This window comes from Hippoglossus hippoglossus, chromosome 5 (genome assembly GCF_009819705.1).
Source record: "Hippoglossus hippoglossus isolate fHipHip1 chromosome 5, fHipHip1.pri, whole genome shotgun sequence".
Taxonomy (NCBI): Eukaryota; Metazoa; Chordata; class Actinopteri; order Pleuronectiformes; family Pleuronectidae; genus Hippoglossus; species Hippoglossus hippoglossus.
In genome coordinates this window covers 19,559,263-19,580,581 of record NC_047155.1, presented here as the reverse complement: position 1 = coordinate 19,580,581, position 21,319 = coordinate 19,559,263, and the positions used below count along the sequence as shown (strand labels likewise).

At 42.3% G+C, this 21,319-nt stretch overlaps 1 protein-coding gene across 1 annotated transcript in view; it reads right to left on the bottom strand.

Moving 5' to 3' along the window:
• Window positions 1-21,319, bottom strand: part of LOC117761221 (plexin-A1-like) — a 192,266-nt gene that overhangs the window by 27,331 nt on the left and 143,616 nt on the right. Inside the window, exons 12-17 of the mRNA XM_034584918.1 lie at window positions 18,302-18,398; window positions 15,597-15,787; window positions 9,026-9,177; window positions 6,135-6,258; window positions 5,880-6,016; window positions 2,943-3,110 (exon numbers count right to left, since the gene is read on the bottom strand). Coding sequence (XP_034440809.1) covers window positions 2,943-3,110; window positions 5,880-6,016; window positions 6,135-6,258; window positions 9,026-9,177; window positions 15,597-15,787; window positions 18,302-18,398 — 869 coding nt within the window. The remainder of the gene's footprint in view (window positions 1-2,942; window positions 3,111-5,879; window positions 6,017-6,134; window positions 6,259-9,025; window positions 9,178-15,596; window positions 15,788-18,301; window positions 18,399-21,319) is intronic.

The following is a 21,319-nucleotide window of genomic DNA, read 5'->3' as shown; positions in this document are numbered from 1 at the left end:
GCAACTCTGTGTCACATATTCGCATCTGTCCTGCTGCACTTTTTTCCTTGCAGGATCCAACCGATACACTATTCAGCAGACCTATCAGTAGAGATAAATGTTAATAAATCTGTTCTCTGTGGGAGCCAAGAGGGCCCTCCAGTTGGCGATTCACCATTAATGCTCGCTCCTGCTGTAGCCTTTCGCCTGCTTATTCATGAAAGCCCATTTTCAGGTAATGATACTAACGCTAAAGCCCTGGCATGAATGCTAAAAGCTTGTTTAAACCGATATGGAGGCTGGAGGGAAGAAGAAGCGAATGGGTAGCATTACTCCTAAGAGCAGAAGCTTTTGGCCTCTTCACGCCACCTCTCGAAAGCCAGGGGAGACATTTTCAGAGTGTATTAAAGTTGCACCCTGTATTTTTCAGCATGAGATACACTCTAAAACTGTGCCGCCTGTCAATGATCTGACATTTTCCGTAACCTTTACACCTGTGACCTATTCGGGCCTATGCGACGCTGACCAGTGGAGACATGGGTAATATGTGTGAGAGTCCTATTCCCCCACACCGCCTTCTTGACAGCCTCCACTGGCCTTAGATGCTGAACTTTACTGACGTAAAGTGTTCCGACAGCAGCTAAATAAGTTAGCATACAACCTAAAAACTGCAGTAGGGTCAGGCGAGGCTGGGAGCCCAGTGTGAGTCACCACTGGAACCAATGAACTAAGAACCCCTTATCCAGATAATACTCTAGCTGATGTAAAGCATGGTTTCATACAGAGGGTGACACAATACGCAGCATACTCTGCAATATTGTTTAAGTGTTAAAGCCTTTTCTACATGGATACCAATCATTGGCTTTGGTGTTTTGTCTCTGAGAAGCAGCTGAGTACTTGTGATCTATGTAACTAGACATTACATCGATTCCATCTTGAAATGTAAACACATGTAGTTGATGCAGACATAAAAAAACATCCACATCCTAAAAGATGGCTTTATTTTGTTAAGGTCACATCTAGCTGGTGTCTAAAGGGGTAAGGCGAGGTGAGGCCAGTCTCGGACGTCGATAAAAGAAGAAGCAGAAAGAAAGATAGTGAGGCAAAAGAAGGCTCATGGCTTTTACAAGGATTAGAAGAGGCCAACAGATGCTAATTTGGTGAAGAATCTAAGGTGAAAACTGAGAAGTTGTTCATTTAAGGTAACGGTTAACCTGCAGTTGCTAAAAAGCTGTAAAGGTTGCTTTGAGTGGATTTGTGTCAGTGCTCGATATTTCCACAAATACAGAGTAAACTATATGATGTACTGTGTATACTGTACTACAGTTTGTAAACAAAACGTATCCGTGTTGTTAGCCCGTAGAACCTCCTCTTGAACTGAGAGGAGCAAGTCTCAGTCATGTCAGATCTGTGTTTAGGACAAGGGCGGCTCTGTGCTGTTTGAAATAGCCCCGGCAACAGGGTCACCAAAGGGGATGCGGCGACAAAATATCTTGGTAAATAAAAGCGTGATTGGCCTGGAGAACCATGCACCTCCTCCTCTGGGAGCGCTGAGTGAAACACTAAACACAAGCCGGGCTCTGAGGTTATTTCCCCCCCCTTGCCTGGAGCCAACACTTTCATTCGCCTTCCCCTCGCCTACCCTCAACATTTCATTCATCTCATTCCAAATGAGACTTCTCATCTGCTCACACCTCTTTTGCATGAAGACAGACTTTTGTCTCCCCGCAGAGTTTTAAACGTGGCCCCCATTTTCACCTCAACCCCCTGCAATGATGCAGTAGTAGATTGTTACGCTGACTGAACAAACAATGTGTCTGGTGAAACAGTCTAATGTGTGAAATTATTCCCCTTTTTCCTGAAATGCTTTTAAATTGAAACGTCTGCAGGAGATGTAGATGGACAAAAAGAAGTAAAGGAGAGTATTTCTTTTAAGGAACAACAACTATGACAATAATATGCATGCAACGTGTACAGTAATTTAGTGTGTTGTTGCTTTTTGATCTCTGTCTATTCTTTGGGAAGCATCTATTACCTGGATACCAGCATTCGAGGATTTTAATTTAATACAACAGAAAAAAATAAAATAAAATTTAATAATGTACGACAACTTCCTAGAACTGTACTTTTTCAGTAAATGAGAAAGTCAACATTCTTTGTGTGTGTGTGTGTGTGTGTGTGTGTGTGTGTGTGTGTGTGTGTGTGCTGGCTTCATATCTGAGCTGTGGAGTAGAGGAGTTTCTAGGTCAAACCAGTGAGCCCATTAGCATTTGGAAGCTCCAAGCTTTTTTTCCCTCCTGAACACAGCTTGTGTTTGCACAGGAAATCTTCCTGTGGCTATGGAGTCTCATTTCAATAAGTCAAATAATATTTACAGATACATCTCTGCTACAGCTCATCAACTAGGAGTGCACTGCTTCAGGAGCCTCCTTCACTGCTGCTCCTGCTCTCAAAGATTTACTTTTGAAACATAAAGATAAACAGAATAAATAATATGCCTTTGAAAAGCAGGATGACTGTGAAAACAGAGGAATGTTCAGTTCATTCCTTTTTTCCAGAGCCAGTCAGGGAGTGTATGCCAGCAGAATAATACTTGTATCACCTTTTACATACTGTAGAGTTCATATTACAGTTATGAAACAAAAGTAGTATTAATGTATAGCACACACACCATCAGGGATCAATAAAGTATTTATGCATTTGTATCTGTTCTACAGATCAGTACATCAAGCAGAATTGCAGATGAAAAGCTAAGTTGATGTAAATTATAGATAATGAAACAATCATGTGACATGCTGATTTGTTATACAATGATGTCTGATGATGTTTGCTATATGATGCAGCAAAACAACATAGTTTTAGGTCTGACATGTAGGTTGTATATTTGGAATTAATGAATCATTCACTTTTGTCTCTGTCACATTCATAGAAGAGGTTCATCTTTGCTCTGATTGGGACCTCACCTGGCGATACTCCAATCAGGCTCGATCTTGAGGATGGTCGGATCGTCTGTGTAGTTGAACTTGACCTCTGGGTTCCTCAGCTCAGCAGCGTTGATGTCCACCATGACTGGGGTGGTTCCTGAATTTTGTCCCGCCGGGGTCACACACACTATCTCCTTATTACCCCGCCTGGAAGAGCAATAGATGAAGGGAGGAGGTGAAGATGAGGGAGAAAGTTTGAACATGCAAAGCTCTATTAAGGTTCTTTAAGTGGACTGTGTGCTCAAAGGAACAATACTCTAGGAGGACTTTGAATATTTCTCTCTGGCAGTTTCTGAGACAAACAAAGACATTTTTTTAATTGAGCGCATCTGATAAATAATTCATAAATAATTGATCAGATTTGATAAAAAAGCAAGTGGACACCCTGGTGCACACACGCAAAATGGTGACATAGTCACCTATCCACAAGGCCAACATCTTTCACTCCGTCCATCCATAGTTTCATCAGCCCGAATCACAGAGTGCTGTATCCTTCAAAGCTCCTCTCTCTCTCTTTCTATCTATCTCTCTCTGTCATTCTCTCCTTCCCTCCTGCGCTTTCTCTGGCTAATAGATCTGAAGTGACAGATCAGGCTGGTCGTGTTTCTGTGTGATGTAACCCCCTCCGTAGCAGACAGGCGGCCAGCTGTGACCTGCTGGGAAACTTTGTGTAGCTGCCAGAAACTTTGTGCTCTACTCCAGTGGCTCTTTCCGCTGTGCACTCCGCCCTGTCAGGGGGAGACACCGTTGGCCAAGCAGCAGGGATATGCCTACCTGTGAGGCTGCACGTGTGTGTGTATTGAGTAGGTGTGCTCAAAATGTGATGAGGAGAAGTTGGGTGAGTTTTTGTCCCTCATCGTCTGCTGACATCCTGCAGTCACAGTGTGTGTAAATGGGTGTGTGTGATTTGTATGTGCCGCACTGTGAAATTTTGATCTGTACACAAATCCTTCCCTGGTATCTGCTGTGAAAGTGAAATCCATGGAAAGATGGAAGATGATGGAGAAGTTGAAACCTATTTTGGCAGCTCTATCCTGGCGGGCTGCGGTGGGGTGGAGTTGGGCCACTGAGCGAAAAGCATAAACAGGGTCTAGGTGGCCTAGCCGGACATATTCCTATTGTCTCCCAGGAGGCACTTTCAACAATGTCCTAAGACTGAGAGGGGACTGAAGAGGGGATGAAGATAGACGAATAAAATGAAGGACAATATAAAAAAACTGTCTTTCCACATTCCACTAGTGCTGTGTTTCCACGGAAACCATTTTCACAACACTGTCGCTGTCAAGAGCCTGTGGTGCCCCGTTCGTATTTTTGACAAGGTTGCAGCCACACAAAAGAAAGCCAAGAGGGGATACAGAGAGAAAAGGAGTTGCAGAGGGAGATAAGAGGATGAGTGACTCGGGGTAAATAGGTTTTTGATTAAAGCGGAGGCCCCACTGAATACGAAGACACATTAAAGAGATGGACTCAACCAGTTCATTAGTTTGGTCATAAAGGTTATTGCTGCTCAGTGAATGAAAGGCCAAGACTATTATGTTCACCTTTCTGAAGATGTGCTATAGAGCTTTAAATTGGCCTTTACTTTTCTTTTGATATGATATGAAAAGAACTTGAGAGGTCCAAGCTCATTAGTTTAACCTGTGACTTGTTGCCTAAGAGAAAGAAAGAAACCACTATAACAAAAACACCAGCATTTTGTAGAATTTGTTACGAGTGAGAAACAAGAAAAGCAGAAACAGGACAAACTTCAGTCTATAGCCTTTCAGTATATACATTGCTTTTGTTAACCAGCAATCTTCTCAGCGTGTTTTTTTTACTCTGCCATCTACCAGACACCAAACATGGGTGGATTTAGTCCAGAGCTCAGTTTTCTGTCACTCTGCCAGGAAGAAACTCAATAGAGTTCTTGGCTCGAGGAATTAAGAGTCATATCAAATTAGATCTATGTCTCCTCTCCTTGAAATCCTGGCCCAATCTCTCACAGAGTGAGTGACAACAGAAGATAACAGTGGCAGATCATTCTTAAAACCAAAAGTTCAAAGCAGGCAAAATGTGAGTTACCAATTACCAGCAACACCATATCTTTCCTTTTCAAATTAAAGTCATATCTTTAACCAAATGTGGGCCATGCACTTAAGTCATTCACAGCAACACTGAACAATGACATCAGTTTTCCAGAGTAAAGCTACACTGGCATTCTCCCAATTACAGTGAATTATAGTGCTGCAGGTCTTGCTATGACTGGCTGCATTCTTCAGACCTGTGGCAAATCCATCCATCCATCATCCCATCCCATCCCTCCAAGTCTTCAATGAACCTAAACCCAATCTGCATGTCTTTGGGCTGTTAGAGGAAGCCGCAATACCTGGAAACCTACGCACACACAGAAAGAACATGCAGATTCTAGTACCTGACCAAAAGGTGAAAACGGAATTACTGTAGCTACTTAACAGAAACTGTGGCAGACTGACGAAGGAGGTTTTAATTCTGTGCTTCAGAATTAAAATCAGCCACATTTGATTATAGTGTATCTTGTAACAGTCATGTCACATGCACACTGTTCTCCACTGTTGAGAAAGCTTTGAACAACTCACTCCCTGCCTTCAGAACAGCACAATGGAAGTTTAAACAGTCAATTTCCCCAGTGATCTAAGCCTCTATAAATACGTCTACAAGCAGCAGGACATTTGTGACTAAGTGACAAAACAGTATCTCACAAAGTCTTCCATGAAAATCAATACTGAATGCCAGAGCGATATTTCTATCATCAAGGACCATGGACTTACTTAACAAGGACTTAAATTCAAAATGTAAAGTTTTTGCCATGAAAAAAATGCATTTTTATAGCTAATCTAAGAAAATGATATGTTGCACTTCACCTGAAACACTGGTGTTGAGTAGTTTAAATTGACTGACCTCTCGAACAAACAGGGGTGAAGTCCTATCTTCACAGCTACAGCACTCCCTGCATTGAGATGACTGCCTTCAATGGTGATCCTGGTTCCTCCAGACAGCGGGCCAGTGGAAGGTTGGACACGGGTAAAGTACGGAGACTGAGGAGCGACACACAGACAGAGGACAGGCAGGTGGAACATGACTTATTGGCCTGACCAGGGAAACAGAATCCTGTATTAAAAAACATGCATAAAGCTTTGCCGTAGCTACACTCACCACAAAGGTGAAGGCTTTGGTTGAGATTGCTTTGTAGTCAGGGTGAATGCAGTCCCTCACACACACCTCCACCTGAGCCTCCTGCACCCTGTAACCTGTTGCATCATTGAGCCGACACACAATCCTGAAAAAGGGAAACACACAGATGGAGAAAAGAGATTGATTATGACAAATATCACAAAGTTTTCTTTCAGTGGTTGCGTAAGAATAAGACAGATTTTTCAGAACTTAGAAGAAGACTTAGTGAAGAAAATAAAACAGAGGGGGGGTAACAGAACGAGAGCAGCATTTCTCTTCTGCTCTAAGTGAGGAAAACATTCCAATAGCGTAGAATAAACAAGTTCAGTTGCCTTATTCATATAAATAACAAAAATCGGACTGAATTGCTTTATTAGTGGAAATCTGCAGTGCTAAGAGAGAGGGGAGTTTCGCGCGTGTGTGTCTGCATTAGTGGATCTTTAGAACTGTAAGCTTCACACTTGGCCCTGGGCGCTGGCTGGCCAAATGAAAATCCACCGGTGAAATGATTGAGTAAGGGGAGGAGTGGCGGTGTAGCCCACAGGGAGAACACACACACATACACACACTTCATGTCTCACCCACTGGAGACACACTTGACTGTTAATTAGCCGCAGCGAATGAATGAGATGAAGAGAAAGGGTGAGAGTACAGAGGAGAGAGGGAAGTAGAGAAAGGAGGAGAAAGAAAGGGGGGAGACGGTTAAAGTGAGAGAGGCTGATTAACTGAACAAGCTCATCTCCTACACGTCTCCAACACATCTCAACTCTCCAGCCTCCATCCTCCCTGCAGGTGGCCATGGCAACTGCAGCGCTGCGCCAGCGATGAATTTCACATTCCAGCGATGTGTGCCTCTCTATTGTTTTTATTTTCCCTTTCATTTATTCCCAGGTCTCCCACTATGACAGGGGCCGTGATTAAAATGATGGACAGCTCTCAGTTAGACTGTGGCTTCAGCATCATTAGTGCACAGATGACAGGTGGCTACATTGAGCCGTTATGTGGTTAGACAGACAGAAAGTTCATGGTGCATTTGTAAAGATGATAACATTATAAATAATACCTCACTCAATCAAGCAACTGAGGTGAAATGTGTCCGTGAAAAATTAAACCTCTTTCAAATTGTCAGAGAGAATATACTAATAAGGCGATAATAAAAAGAGAAACACTGGATTCTGTTTTTCTCACTGGTGGAAATGATTTACTTTTCTCACTGTGGAATCAAATCCATGTAGTAAATATTTCACTGAGGTGAATGACAAGCAAACAAAAGGAAAGAAAGAAAAACACATTTTGTTTCAATTTAAGAAACAGGGAGTGGTGGGCAGGCTACAAGCAGCACAAGCGCTGGAAGAAAGAAAGAGAAATGAGCAGGAACAAGAACAATGTGTCTACATTTTGCCCGACAATCCGTACACCTCCTTCTCCAGCAGCTGACCTTTGACCCATGCTGTCAGTCCCACAACCACATACTTTCTGCTCTGCTACAGCTCGGATAGGGTCACTGGGATGACGAGAGCAACCAGGCCACTAATGGCACCGTATGGCTAACATCACTTTTAATTAGCATGACAGCATCACTGCCAGCCGAGCACTCCTCCTCCTCTTCCTCTTGGTGCTATGGCAACAGGCCAACGAAGCCCTACAGGGCGGACAGGGTTAAACTTTGAAACCTTGGTGGCTTTGAATGTGAACACGGACAAAATGAACGTGCAGTAAAGAAAAAGTTTTCACATGGAACCACCTGATATTTCTCTGCGGCAACAGAAGCACACATAAAAATAGCATGTTCTGTGTGAATGTGACAATATATGAGGATATAAATTATAAATCAAGGCTGACATGTCACTGCCATTTTATCTAAACCCATTTTGGGGACGCCTGTCATCGCTGGTGAGAGCTGCAGAGCATTGCGTTGTGCTGTCTGCCAAACCATCAAAGTCACATTTCTTCTGTTTCCTTCTTAGTGAGGGGGCAGAGAGAAAACAGAATCTGCTGGGACTGTGCTACACAACTCCAGCAAATGGAGCGTTTGGGTACAAATGACAGCTCCATAGTTGGAAATAGAATATTGAGGACACCTCCAGCTGTGACGAACGTCCCCAATTTTTCCTCATCCTAAATTGTATCTTTGCTTCTGAATTAATTCAACATAAAATAGAGAGACTCATTAAATAGTTTCACTGACGCCGACAAAAAACCCTCAGTGTTTCTGGTTAGCTGTAATAATGGAGCACCAGCGTCACACTGGCTGTGGTTGCCAATTGTTTTGCATGCCGAATGAAATCTAATTGAGGATTCCCATGTTATAACTTGCATGAATACTAAAGAAAATTATTGAAATGAGGCAACCCATTTACAGAAGACAAAGAGTTCAGTCATGTCCAACAAACCCAAAACTCAAGAGAGAACTTAGAGTTATGATTATTTACTGCTGTTGCACAGATTTTCCCGTAATATACTATCACAGTTATTGAATCAGTGTTAAGTTCATTCCAGCGGCACCAAGTCTAATTCACAATTGTCCAGAAAGCAGTAAAAGTAACTTAATTAGGTGGAGCGTTCACATGACAAGCTTTCATCTGTGGAATAATTTTGAGATGATATATACCACCCACCTCAAATGTCATTAAGTTTCTCCCAGAAATTTCTAAATTAATTCTGATCGAGGTGGTTACGCAAAGTTTTTCTACTCCGACTGAGCTAAATTCAGCTGCCACCACATTTCCATGGTCCACAGAGTTTCAGGGTTGTACTCAGTCCTCAGCGTCACATCAACATTGGACAAACAGGGAAGTAGAGTCTCAGAAACAAGATGCTCGAGAGTGAGGGGGAGGAGATGAGAGATGAGGACAGAGAGAGTGTCAACGTACTGTTCAGCGCTGATGTACTGGTCCTCCTGGGGGTTGCAGGTCACCTTTCCGATTCGGACTCCATTCTGGATGTCTTTGAACTGCAGACCCAGGTTTTCGCCGGAGATCGTCAGCATGGTTCCTCCCTGTCTGGGCCCCGTCTCTGGCTGCAACTGTGAGGCAGAACAAGTGTAAGAGGGCATACGTTAGCCAGAACAACACAAGTGACAATCAACTTACTCAAAGCAATATGTCATAGAACATATATTGTATGTTATCATGAATGATGGTTTGCTTAAGTGATTACGGTCATGTCCCATTCTGCATGAATCAGAGACTTGCCACCTCATTAAGTGAGATGAAAAATGACCTTGGATCCATTAACGCCACCTCAACTCAGTCAAACATTCACCACCTGCCAACTCACGCACTTAACCTGGACCCACCCATCAAGCCCTCGCTTACATCTCTCATTTAACCTTGTGACGATTAATCTACTCTACACAATTACTGCGCACAACGACCTCTGCTCCCTTTCTTTCCTCTGGAGGTCTGTGAAAGGTGTGCAGAGGTGCTAATGGCTATTCGAGGCTAGCCCAACGCTAATCACGATCCCATTCATCCAGCCCTGACGCAGACAATGGCCCCTCTGGTAATCAGTCATTACTAGCATAATTAGGGCTAAAGCTAATTGGATTAGAACCTGGCGGAAGGGGGTGGGGTCATTTGTTGCAGCCTGGTGGGTGTCGTGGAGTGGGGGTGTGGGTAAGGTCAGATTTTGACTTCACTTGCCATAAGGGAAGAACAAAATAAATTGTCACCGATAATGCTCACACTCTCGCTCTCAGTCAAACATTTCCCCTTTAAGTATGAAGCCCTCTGTGTACAAATATCAATCCACAAATCACTTTCTGTTTTGTGCCGAAAAAACACAAGACTACAAAGACACTAACAACCCTGGTCAGCTGAGTAGGAGGTCCCAGGATGCTTTCGCATTCACACTGCTAAAGGAATATGGACAAATGTGGCCCAGACCACCTCTGAATGTGGTCTGGCGTGATCGAATCACTATCCGATCGGAATGTGTTCACAGCATTACTGGATCACAAAACCACGTGTTAATACTAGGTGTGTACGTGGTCATTGGCATCCTCACAAAATAGGTGATGCCGGGGTTCTTGTGACATGGCAACTTGATTAATGCAGTCAGTTCAAGAGAATGTTCATGAAATCATGAAATATCCGCTCCCATCCAACAACTAGCAGCAATGCATGTGGCACAGTTTAGCGGACCATCCCCCATTTTGTACTATGGTTCCAATTGTTCTTTCAAAGGTCAGTGCTGTCAAGACAATATGCAATTGGTTAACAATTTGATTAATTTGTCAAACCTGGCCATATTTGAACTTTACACCAGAAGACCATGTTAACCTACTTTACCTATGTGAGCCAATTCACAGAGGGCAGCTATTCTAGAAAATGAACAGAATAGATTTTGCTGTAGCTTAGACCGGTCCTATACTAACAAATGATACTGTCTCAACTTCAGAGCTGAGAACACATTAGGACAGGGACAAGGAGTGCACTGATGCCAAAAATGGTTTAGAGATAGTTTGGGAAATATGTTTAATCGATGTCCTGCTGTAAATTAGACGAGATGTTCTATACTGCTCTCTGTCTAGCTCTGTCAAAAGATGGCAACATCCACTGTGGTGCCAATATCAGTTCAACAAAGAGCAAAGTCAACGCTGGTCTTTCTGTAGTTTAATTCAACATCTGTAAATGGACTGACAACACATTCAAATACATGAGATGCGAGAAAGAGCACAAGGGTAATGGACTATCATTGTTTTATACCTTCTGGTGAGGTCACATTATCTAATCCTATACACATGCTGGGTTACATGCAGCCTTCAATTTGAGACATCTGGCATCCTCTAGGACTGTCCTTGGAGGTGCTGGGAAAATGTTCTTAGTTCTCACAATAAAAAGTGTGGGATAGCTTTGGTCACAGTAATTCAGCAGAATAGAAGGATTTATAAATTTCTAATGCACCACCTACCAGCATCCCAAAGCTCAATAATTTATTTTTCATATCTTGTTTGTTTACTATGTTAAAAAACCCAGAGTGTAAATAGGAGGTAGAATAACATTTACTGTTTGAACACGAATGTTATTTATCGACTTCTCGCCAAGAAAGGGAATACATTTATATCCTAAAATATCGAATAATTCTTTTAAGTGATTCTGCAGTCTTTCAGATAATTTAGATAAACTCTCTCAACTTGCTCAAATCTCTGTTCCTCCACCTGGATCCTCACAATGATCCTCCAGTCTAACATCATTATAGAAAAGGTGGCAGGCTGGTAAAAGCCACAGGTGTCGAGGACACCACGAACAGAAACTCACAATAGGAACAAAGCCCAGTGTCACGCAGGCCAGAACTGAAATGCCAAAGTGATTAAGGAGTGTTTTCATTCTTACACCAGCTCAGCTTCTGATGAACATTCCTCCTCCTTCACTCGCCCTTTCCCTCTTCCTCTCCGGACTTGTCTTTTTTAAAATTCATTCTCTGTCTCTTTGTCAATGGGCCTGAATACATATATTTTAGCTGAAGACAAAAGAGTGAGTCAACCAGTTCTTCTTCTTCAATCTTCAGATATGGAAATCAAATCTCTCTTTCTCTATGAACACTGGCTTATCAGAGCACACACACAGACATGCATGTGCACTCACACACACAGACACATACACATTGTAACATCCGCAACTAAACAACGCACACATAAAGCCCTTTTTGATAAAAGCCACCAGCCTAAACACTATCTATTCTGCTTTTGCTGTCGCAGTGCTCTACACCCATTCAAACTCCTTTTTTCCCTCTTTGTCTCCGACTATTCCCGTTGTGTCGAAGGCTTTGTGTGAGGCCTATTGTGGCCGGCTGAGCGGCAGAGCACAGACAGCATCTGCCTGTTATAGGAGGAGATGAGAGGGGGAAGCAGGGGACACAGAAAGAGATGATATGAACATGACGTAAGGTTTCTGAAGTTTATCTGTGATATGCGAGACTCTCAAAAACAAAAAAAAGTCACAAACAAACAGCGAAAAGGAAGAAGTTTTTACTACTATCTTTACTATTAAATTCTACATATGAGCTAAGATAAAAATATCAAGGATGTAGTTGTGTAGCTTTGTATACGAGACAAAGCAGACCTCTTTAGAGAAAACAGACAGAAGGAGATAGAGGTGGATGGAAATGGAAGGGGAAGAAGGAGAGGAAAGTAAAAATAATTGAGAGGTTGAATAGGGGATGAAGAAAGAGAGATGGTTAAAGGTATGGATGGAAGAGAGAGAAACAGAGGATACATGAAGAGAGATAAGAAAAGAAAGCAGGTCGAGGAAACAGAGAGGTAGAGAGAGATAAAGAAGTCTGGCAAAGGCCAATACTGCAGTCTAACAATACATGAGGGAGAAATTATTGGCCTTTCGAAAGCGCACAAGCTGTGCAACTGGACACAGACAAAGACACACACACTCAACCAGTAACACACACACTCAGACATTTTAACGCGCAAAACCAGAAAACAAAACACACACAAGATCATGAACAAAAAAAAAAAACAGTGTGCATTAATATGCCACATGCTAAGACACAGTAAGTGTCCCCCCATAGAAACACACACGGACGTACACACACACAGCTTGTGTTGTTTTAATTGGTTTCTAAGGGCTAGCTGTAATGCTCTCCCTGTCCCCTAGGAAAAGGCAGGCAGGAGATGATGGATGATGGAGGACCAGGCAGCATCCAAGGCCAGTACTAGGACACTGCCGCACTACACTGGAAGACAGCCCTCGACATTGTGTGTCTGTGCGTGTGCATGTGTGAGACCGTCTCTGAGGCGGCAAATGTGATTTTGATTATGATCTTACAAACCCATGAATACATATTTTATCTCTGATTTTAAATATTTTAATCTGAGTATGTGCTTCTGAGAGAGTGCATGAGTTTGTGTGTGGGAACCACAGTGTTTTTGGCTTGTGTGAGTGTGTTTGTGCTGGCTCACATGCACACACAAGCTGTGTGTTTGCTTGTTGTGAGAGGAGTTATAATTAATCTTAGTGCATAGTGTCAGTGCAGAGAAAAAATACAGCACTTAACCGTCCAACAGCCAAATCCTTGCAGGGTCTAAAACCGATCATTTAGGGCCTAAAACATCAATATCTGTGTTTGGAGAACAGCACTTAGATGCCAGAGCTATTAGTGGAACAATACTCATCTGCACAGTATTGAACAACTTCAAATGGGCAATAGTACACACGGAAATGACACCAAATGGGTTCAACATGTGCTGCACTGAAATAATCAAATAGCTGTATATATAGATGTGTGTGTGTGTGTGTGCGCAGATCTGCCTGTGTGTGTGTGCTTGTTCACACTCTCTCCAGTGGCGTTTCCCACATTCTCCATTCCAAATGAAATTAGGGGCTAATCCGCGAGCTAATGGCCTCACAGCAGCTAGCATGCTGCAAAAACGAACAAAGTGGACTTCATGAAGCAAAAAGAAATAAACAAAAGAGTGGGGATCAAACAGGAAGAGAGGGATTTGACTGAATGGATGGTAAGAAGCGGAGTAATATTCAATTTGTGTGGCGCCTGTGATGCTCTTTGGGGAACTAAAGGATGAAATGGCAGGAGAAAGGGGAGCGATTTTCTTTGTCGCCTCCAGATGTTCTTTGGCATTAAATGTCACACTGTAAATGTCAAAGGTGGAGAGGAGATGTGATAACACTTCCTGCAGTCTCTCTCCACCTCGGTTCTTCTCTGTCTCTCCCAAACCTTCAGTATGTTTCTCCTCTTGCTGATTTTGAAGCTCTTCTCGGCTGCTTCTTGACTGCCACCAACATCTTGCCCTGAGGCCAGGATTTACCCCTCAATATGCATGCAAGAGCACATGCTTGCGCACGCACGCACAGACACACACCCATCTCTCCCTTTCATGCACAGCCCCCCACCTCTCTCTACACATGCATACACACAACCCAATTGCCTCTGTATGCTTGTTTCAAAGAGATAACTGAAGCGAGCAGGAAGAGAGAGAGAGAGAGAGAGCATTAGCTAAAGGATTTATCTATGTGCCAGTGCCCCAATTATCCAATATCTCCATTACGTATTCAAAGAGACAAACCCGTGTCACATAGGAGATGTGCTGAGCGCTTCGTCCATACAAGTTAGCACTGGTGAAATGGGCATTTATTAAACACAATACATATATTTCACACTCATTTAAATGGAGAGAAATGGCGAGCGTTTCACCTGAGAAGAGGCTTCATCTCACTTGAGATACGCTTGGGATATGTGCTGTGTTAAATGCTTGAGAAGGAATGATGGAGAGAATGAAGAAGAAGGAAAGAAAGGAAAGGTGGAACGTCTAGACTCATCACACACGCGCTCTGTGTGTGAGCGCGTGTGTCAGTCCCTGTGGTGAGCTGTAGAGATGCTGACCCAGGTCACACTCGGATGAGGACCACCGCCACGGTTACCGGTGGCAGCAGATGGGTAAACCATGGTGTTTAGATGCCTTAGCTCACCCGGGCTGTCAGAAGCACACAGGCACTGCATGCGCACACACACACTCGACACCCATGGTGGGACACAATTAGCAAACTTCCACTGTTTCAGTCTCTTTGCCTATATCTTCCATGCACACACACACTCCAGACAAACACCCTCTCTGCCTCCACAGGTGTGCGTGTGTGTGTTTGGGTGTAACCATCATCTCTAATCATGTCAGTGTGTTCAGTCTTGGTGTGTGTGAACTGCCTCCTCCTGGCCAGTCCATCTGTGTTGTGGTTGCAGTCATGGTGATGGTTTCTAAGATGTCACCCTCCCTGCCGTCCTCCTGCCTACGATGTCCCCTTCACTCGCTGAGGCCAAACAATGACGCAGCAAAGGAATAACAAGTCTCTTTTTAGGAGAACTATATTTCACTAAATATGACTTCATATAAATTCCCTGATTTGTGTCAAAAGGCATGTAGTTTCAAGGCTGCCAATAAAGAAGCAATGACAACTTTTACAAAGAGCATTTCATCACTTGGACCTGCTTGTGTCTGACACCTGCCCTGATAGAAATCGGACTAGTTTGTTACTTAGGAGGCTGAGTTGCTGGGAAACTAATGACAAATAGCAGCCGAAGTGACGGGTTAAACTTTGGCAGCGGTCTTTAACTTGGATTAAGGAGCTCCATGCTATGTTGATTTTAGAGTGAGCTCTTCTATGGCCTCATGGCCCTTATGGTGTTGATGTGTGTGGCATAAGTGGGAAAAGGATGAATTTTATGTGGCGCTACTTTTATTTTATATATTCCTATATATATATGTTTAAGATTAAATACCAGGACTCATAATCTCGTAATCATCTTTTGATCTTAAACTCAAATGTCTTCAGTGTATAACAATCATAATTTTTCCAGCTCTTTCAATCTAAAAATTTAAATAGATGGACATGTGTGCAGTCAGGTGTGTCTGTTATCCTGCTGAGCTTGAGGAGCACACTGAGATGCTATATGTGCGACATTATTATCTAGACTTACCTTGATGATCTTGGGGTGTGCACAGCGGCTGTTTCCTGTGGTGGCATGCATCCAAGTGGTCTCTGGAGGAGCACACTCCTGTCTCAGGGAGCACTTCTTCTCCTGTACGCACCAGCCGCACTCAAACCTGGGGTTTGCCTTCAAACACATCCCACAGCTGTCCCTCAGTGCGTAGCACTTATACAGGTGGGCTGGAGACAGGAACAAGAAAGAGATGGAGAATGAAACATTAGGAACTTAATAGTGTAGAAATTAGGCTTGGGACATAAGAAAACAACCTCACTATAAATAATGATTAAATGATTTCACTATAAATATTTAAGTAGACAAATTAATCAAAATTCTTGACAAAATTCCTCATTTTAAGTTTCTCAACTTGCAGGGGAAAATTCCAGAACTTCTTCAATGTCACAGAGACAAAGTTCAGGCACGATTTCCCAGAGGCCTCGGGAAGTGTACAGTGAAATCTGCCTCTCTCTCTCTCTGCTATTCCATCCCCAAATCCCATTGGTCATGGAGCAGCTTTAAAGCAACCCTGTACCAATTACTGAGTGCTGAACGACTCCTCTCTAATTACATTAACATATCAGTATTTAAGACAAGTGAGCATCGCTCTCCACAGATGATTATCATGATTAAGGGAGGGGGCTGGCAGGGAGGAGAGACAGCCAGGGAGAGAAGAGACATATTCGGGCTGCAGGTCGCCTCCGGATGCTCTTCAGGAGATTTACACTTGAGATAACACACAATGCATAGACACTGATGCATGCTGCTGATATTGTACGCTGTCAATGCTGCGGCATATAAAGGCCGCCATCTAGCAACACTATGTCCTTGGGAGAGCGATTGACTGTCAAAGCATTTTATGTTGCCTCCATGAATGTAAACACCCCATTACTGTAGACTGCAGCAGGGTCTCTATGCCCCTGCACAGATGTATGGTATATGTTACAGATATCCATATACTGTGACATACAAGTCATGGCCAGCAGCTTGAAAATATGTGGAATTTGAGACGATAACAGCTTGCTTGTTACATTTAGACTGCAGGGAGTGACATCAGTAAACAAAGCAAAGTGACTCTGTGGTGTCACCTTACATTACTGACAAAATGGCAATGATCGCCTCTTCACAGACATTACAGATGTAACAGTTTCTAATCTGAACACAAACATCTCAGATCCTTGCTGTCTTAAAACATCAAAAGGAACAAACAGATAATGCAGCGCTCTCTTAGATGTATAAAACTCCTTGTGCTTGTCATGCGCAGGACCTATTGAACGCAATGGTAGCCGGCAATGATGTTATTGTTCCTCGCAGCAGGGAAATAATGTAACAGCCCCCCTGCTGTTCTGTACAGGTCGCAATAATTATGGACACAAGCAGTACAAAGACTGTCCTACTAGTAATTAAATCCAACAGACGTGATCTCATTGTCTCATCCCACTGTAGTGCATCGATTGTGTATGTTTAACCATCACCCACATAGTTCTTTGTTTAGAGGGTAAGGTGCGGTTACTCATTTGAGTTTATATGACGCACTCTAATACTGTTTCAACTGCAGATATAGATGTTTTATACATGATCCTGTAATAATAATAATAATACCTGTCATTCTAAGCATGAATGCTCTCTAACTTGGTAAATCAGGTTGTAATGATGATATTTATGATATAGAAATGTGACAATAGGTTAATTATGATATGTGACCTGATTTTATCAGGTAATTCTCTGAGTTGGGCATCGTGTTTTTATACATTATAATGAATAACATTAGCTGTCATGGCACGATTCATCCATCATGAGGTTTGTGCAAGTGGCTGCTTATGGTATTGTTACTGTGATCCCTACTACAACACTGATTAATAATTGATTTTCTTTAAGAGATTATCCCTGCTGTTATTGAACATTTGTAAGTAACCATTTAATTCATCATTGCAGACCTTAGTAACTAATAAAGTTATTATTATTTTGTGATTAGTTAATGATTTTCCTGCTTACTCCAACCTCTTACTGCTGTGATTTTCTACCACCAGTTATTTGTGAACCACTTTAAAATACTAAAAGTATTAAACAGTTTTGTGGGGTAAAACATGAGCCTTGACAGATATACAGTAACTACTCGTCAATATATGTTTTTAAAAAAATTATAACCCAATGAAAAGCAGCACAATATGTGTGCTCTCTCTACATTGTGTGCAAATGGTACAGGATTAGTTTAAGTCGCAGTTTTTCACAGACATATAAAGTCACGTAATACACGACTTTATATATCTATATAAGTGTGTGAATAGTCCTGTATATCACGCTTTTGCTACATAACACAGTCTTTGAACCTCTTCGGGTTGACTGGGTGATTCTGGGTGATTTTGGTCACAGTATTAATTATTTACACTGCAGCTGCAGCCGAATGTTTAAGTTGGTGCAGATCTGAGATTTTTCAGATGCTGTTCCTGCCATGACTCAGCTGAGGATCAAAACCTGATGAAGCAACACAGCTTCTGAAATAAGATTAGTTTGGGTCTATAATATTGTTTGTTAAAAGAAAATATTAAACATCTTAAGGATATGTAAAAATACTTTTTGTTAAGTCAGTCCTTGATGGTATAGAATTTTCTCATGAACACTGGGTACATTAGCTTTGAGCTGAAACAAAATCAATTCATATTATCTGTAGCCGTTGTTTAACAGCAACACAAACCCACCTTGAATGTTGTAGGGGTTGTCAATGACAAAATTTCCATTCCACACCACAGACAGGTCCACTGGCAGGTCACTGATGTCATTTCCCTCATAGGAATACTGAAATAAAAAAACAACAACAGATTAGTATTTATTGTCATGTCACGTTGTCTAAACGATATTGTTCTCATAGCAGTAACATCAACATAAAATATTCTCAGTCTTTTAATAAAAATAATAATAATAAAAATCCGCCAGTACCAGGAGCTAACTCAGTTCAGCTAGCGGCTGATGGTAATGTCTTAGCCTGTGGAGCTCACACAGTTGAAGGGCTATAAAAATGAATGATGAGAGACAGGCTATATTGTGATTTTAACATGCGGCACATCCGCTGCTGCCTGACTTCGTACAGAGTTGATTAAGAGATTGGAATCCCCATAACTGTATGACTCATTCCATTCCAGTGATGAATGAAAAGTGTAATATATCGCCAACAATAATATTCTCGTCTAATTTCATTGTTGCATCCTGAACTAATAAGAGCTGAAATGTAATTGACTCGTTGTCAGCGTAATCAGTTTTATGGAATTGCTTTAAATGAGACAACAAGCCTCAAAAGCGGCAGCATGATGGCGGTGTGTTCGCTGAAGGAGTAGCAGAGGAAAGAGCTCCGGTGAGACACCCAAACCATGGACTAATAAATTATCAAGCACGATTATCACAGGCAAATAAAATGCAGCTCTAAAAGTTACACTGCCTCCCCAGTCCCACCCTCACATAAACGAGGCAGCCAAACACTGAAGTAAACACACAGTCGTCTCAAAGTACTCATTCATCATGACCCGCACACCCTCCACTCTGAGACTCACTCTGCACTGTGTCTCTGATACAACAGAAAACAGATGCTAGATAGCGAGAGATGCCGGCTCTCTGCTTTGAGGCCACTGCTGCAGTGATAGCTGGTAAAAGTAGAAATAGGCCATGTTAACCTTGTGCCTCTGTCAGTCACAGGGTGCCCCCTCACTCTCACGACCAGTGGCATGGTCAGTATCTTAACTGGCCTCGGGGTGAGAGATAGCAGGACTATTCTCCTCTAGTGGAGTGGTGATAAAATTCAATGTGAAAGCCTCAGAGCCTGAGGCTATGGGGCCCTCACAGATTGAATCTGGCTACAACTTTGCCACTTTGTGATATCACCCACTCCAATGTAATACTATGGGATTTATCATGACATCTGTAATAATAGTGAATTTGAATTTATTTGAGGGGGAAAGGACCGAGAAATGTGCATGGAGAAGATAAGAAAATGAGAGGACACAGCAATGTCACAATGTGTGAATGGCTGATTAATTCATTCTTTACTTTTGCGATTGGATGATTTACATTCAGTGGGCCCTGAAGGCAGAGATGCTGATATCCAAATAAAGGAATGCGTCTCCACATAACTCAGAAGCGAAACTACTACTGTGTTCTTAGAGTATTTGTTGAGAGGACTTTCTATAAAAGTGTGTCTGCAGGCACATTTTGGTGCTGTGATTTATTTATGAACTATTGAAGAGCAAACTTTTCCCCCTGAGATGCTGCACCTTTGGGCAGTCTTGCAGAGTAGTTTGTGTATTATTCGTTAAAAAAGATTGTGTTTGTTCATTATTGTAATTTTGAGTAAAATCTGACTATAATAAGACAAATGAATACGCAATGAAATATGAAAATATCTCCGAAGGGTTCACTTACTTTTCCTTGCCGCTGTTTATATACATGAAGTTGCAGCACTGCACTGTGACTAAAACATTTCTAAAATTATTACTAGAACAATTATTCAATTAATCAAATAGTTAAGCAACAGAGAGATCATCACCTACATTTTTGTAAACCAATTAATTGTATTTAAGCAAAATTAGCAAAAACGTCTGAGGTTGTAGTTTCTCAATTTGAAACATAATCACTATTACAGGCAAGTGAGTACGTGGGTTTAGGTTTTGGATTTTTAATCTGGCATCATTTGAAAATATCTCATTGGGCTCTAGGAAGCTTTGAGATTTTGTGAGGGCGATGGCTTCTCCTTCAAGCCCAGTGAACCTGGAACCTTAACACAAACACTAGCTAAACTTATTACAGTTGTACAGAGAGGGGAAGGTAAGGTTGACGATTGCAAGAAATGAATCTTACGGAAAAATTATTGTAGGGGAAAAAATGGGGAGGAAATGTGACAAGTGATGGTTAAAAGACAAGGAAACGAGCTGATGGCTGATGGGTCAGAAACACAGAAGTGGAACAAGCTGGGACAAGTGTCGGGCAGGGACCTGAAAAAAGAAAAGATTGTGAAAAGAAGGACGAGGAAGTGGATAAGGAAAGAGTGAAGAGAGGATGATACAGCAGCAGGGCTGAAGGAGAAATAGCGAGGGCGAGATGGATAGAGAGAGGTGATTGTGTGTTATTCTGTGGACACCATTCATTTACACATGGAATAAGAGGCTGGAGCTGGGCTATAAGCGCCTGAGCTGGTGGCGGCTAAAGTGAAATTGGCATTTTCAATTTGTTCCCTGACATGTCTGCCATGGTCTTTTCACACATTCCTCTGCCTCTCCTTCTCTTGCAATCCTCCTATCCACCCACTTCTTTTCCAATCTCTCTCTCTCTCACTCCCTCATTATTCCTTCCTTCTACCTCTTTACAAACCTCCTCACATATAAATCTCAGTCCAACTTTCTCTCCCCTACCTCCATCCCACAGAACGCCCACAGTCAAACAAGGAAATATGGAGCAGATTCCTTTATCGCATACACCAAACATATCCAGGGAAACACATGTGCAACACTGTACTATAAATATGCATTCTGCACACGGGACAGTTTCCAGAGAAGGATGCCAGCAAAGGCATCAAAGACTAATCGTATAGTCTATACCAGAAATAAAAAATGATAAATAGAAACACATGCAAACACAGGAAGATAAGACACTCACACAATCACACGTTTTGGATGTCAGCTACTATTTCTCTCCACTGAGTCCGAGCAGATGAACTTTCCCTCCTTCCCTCC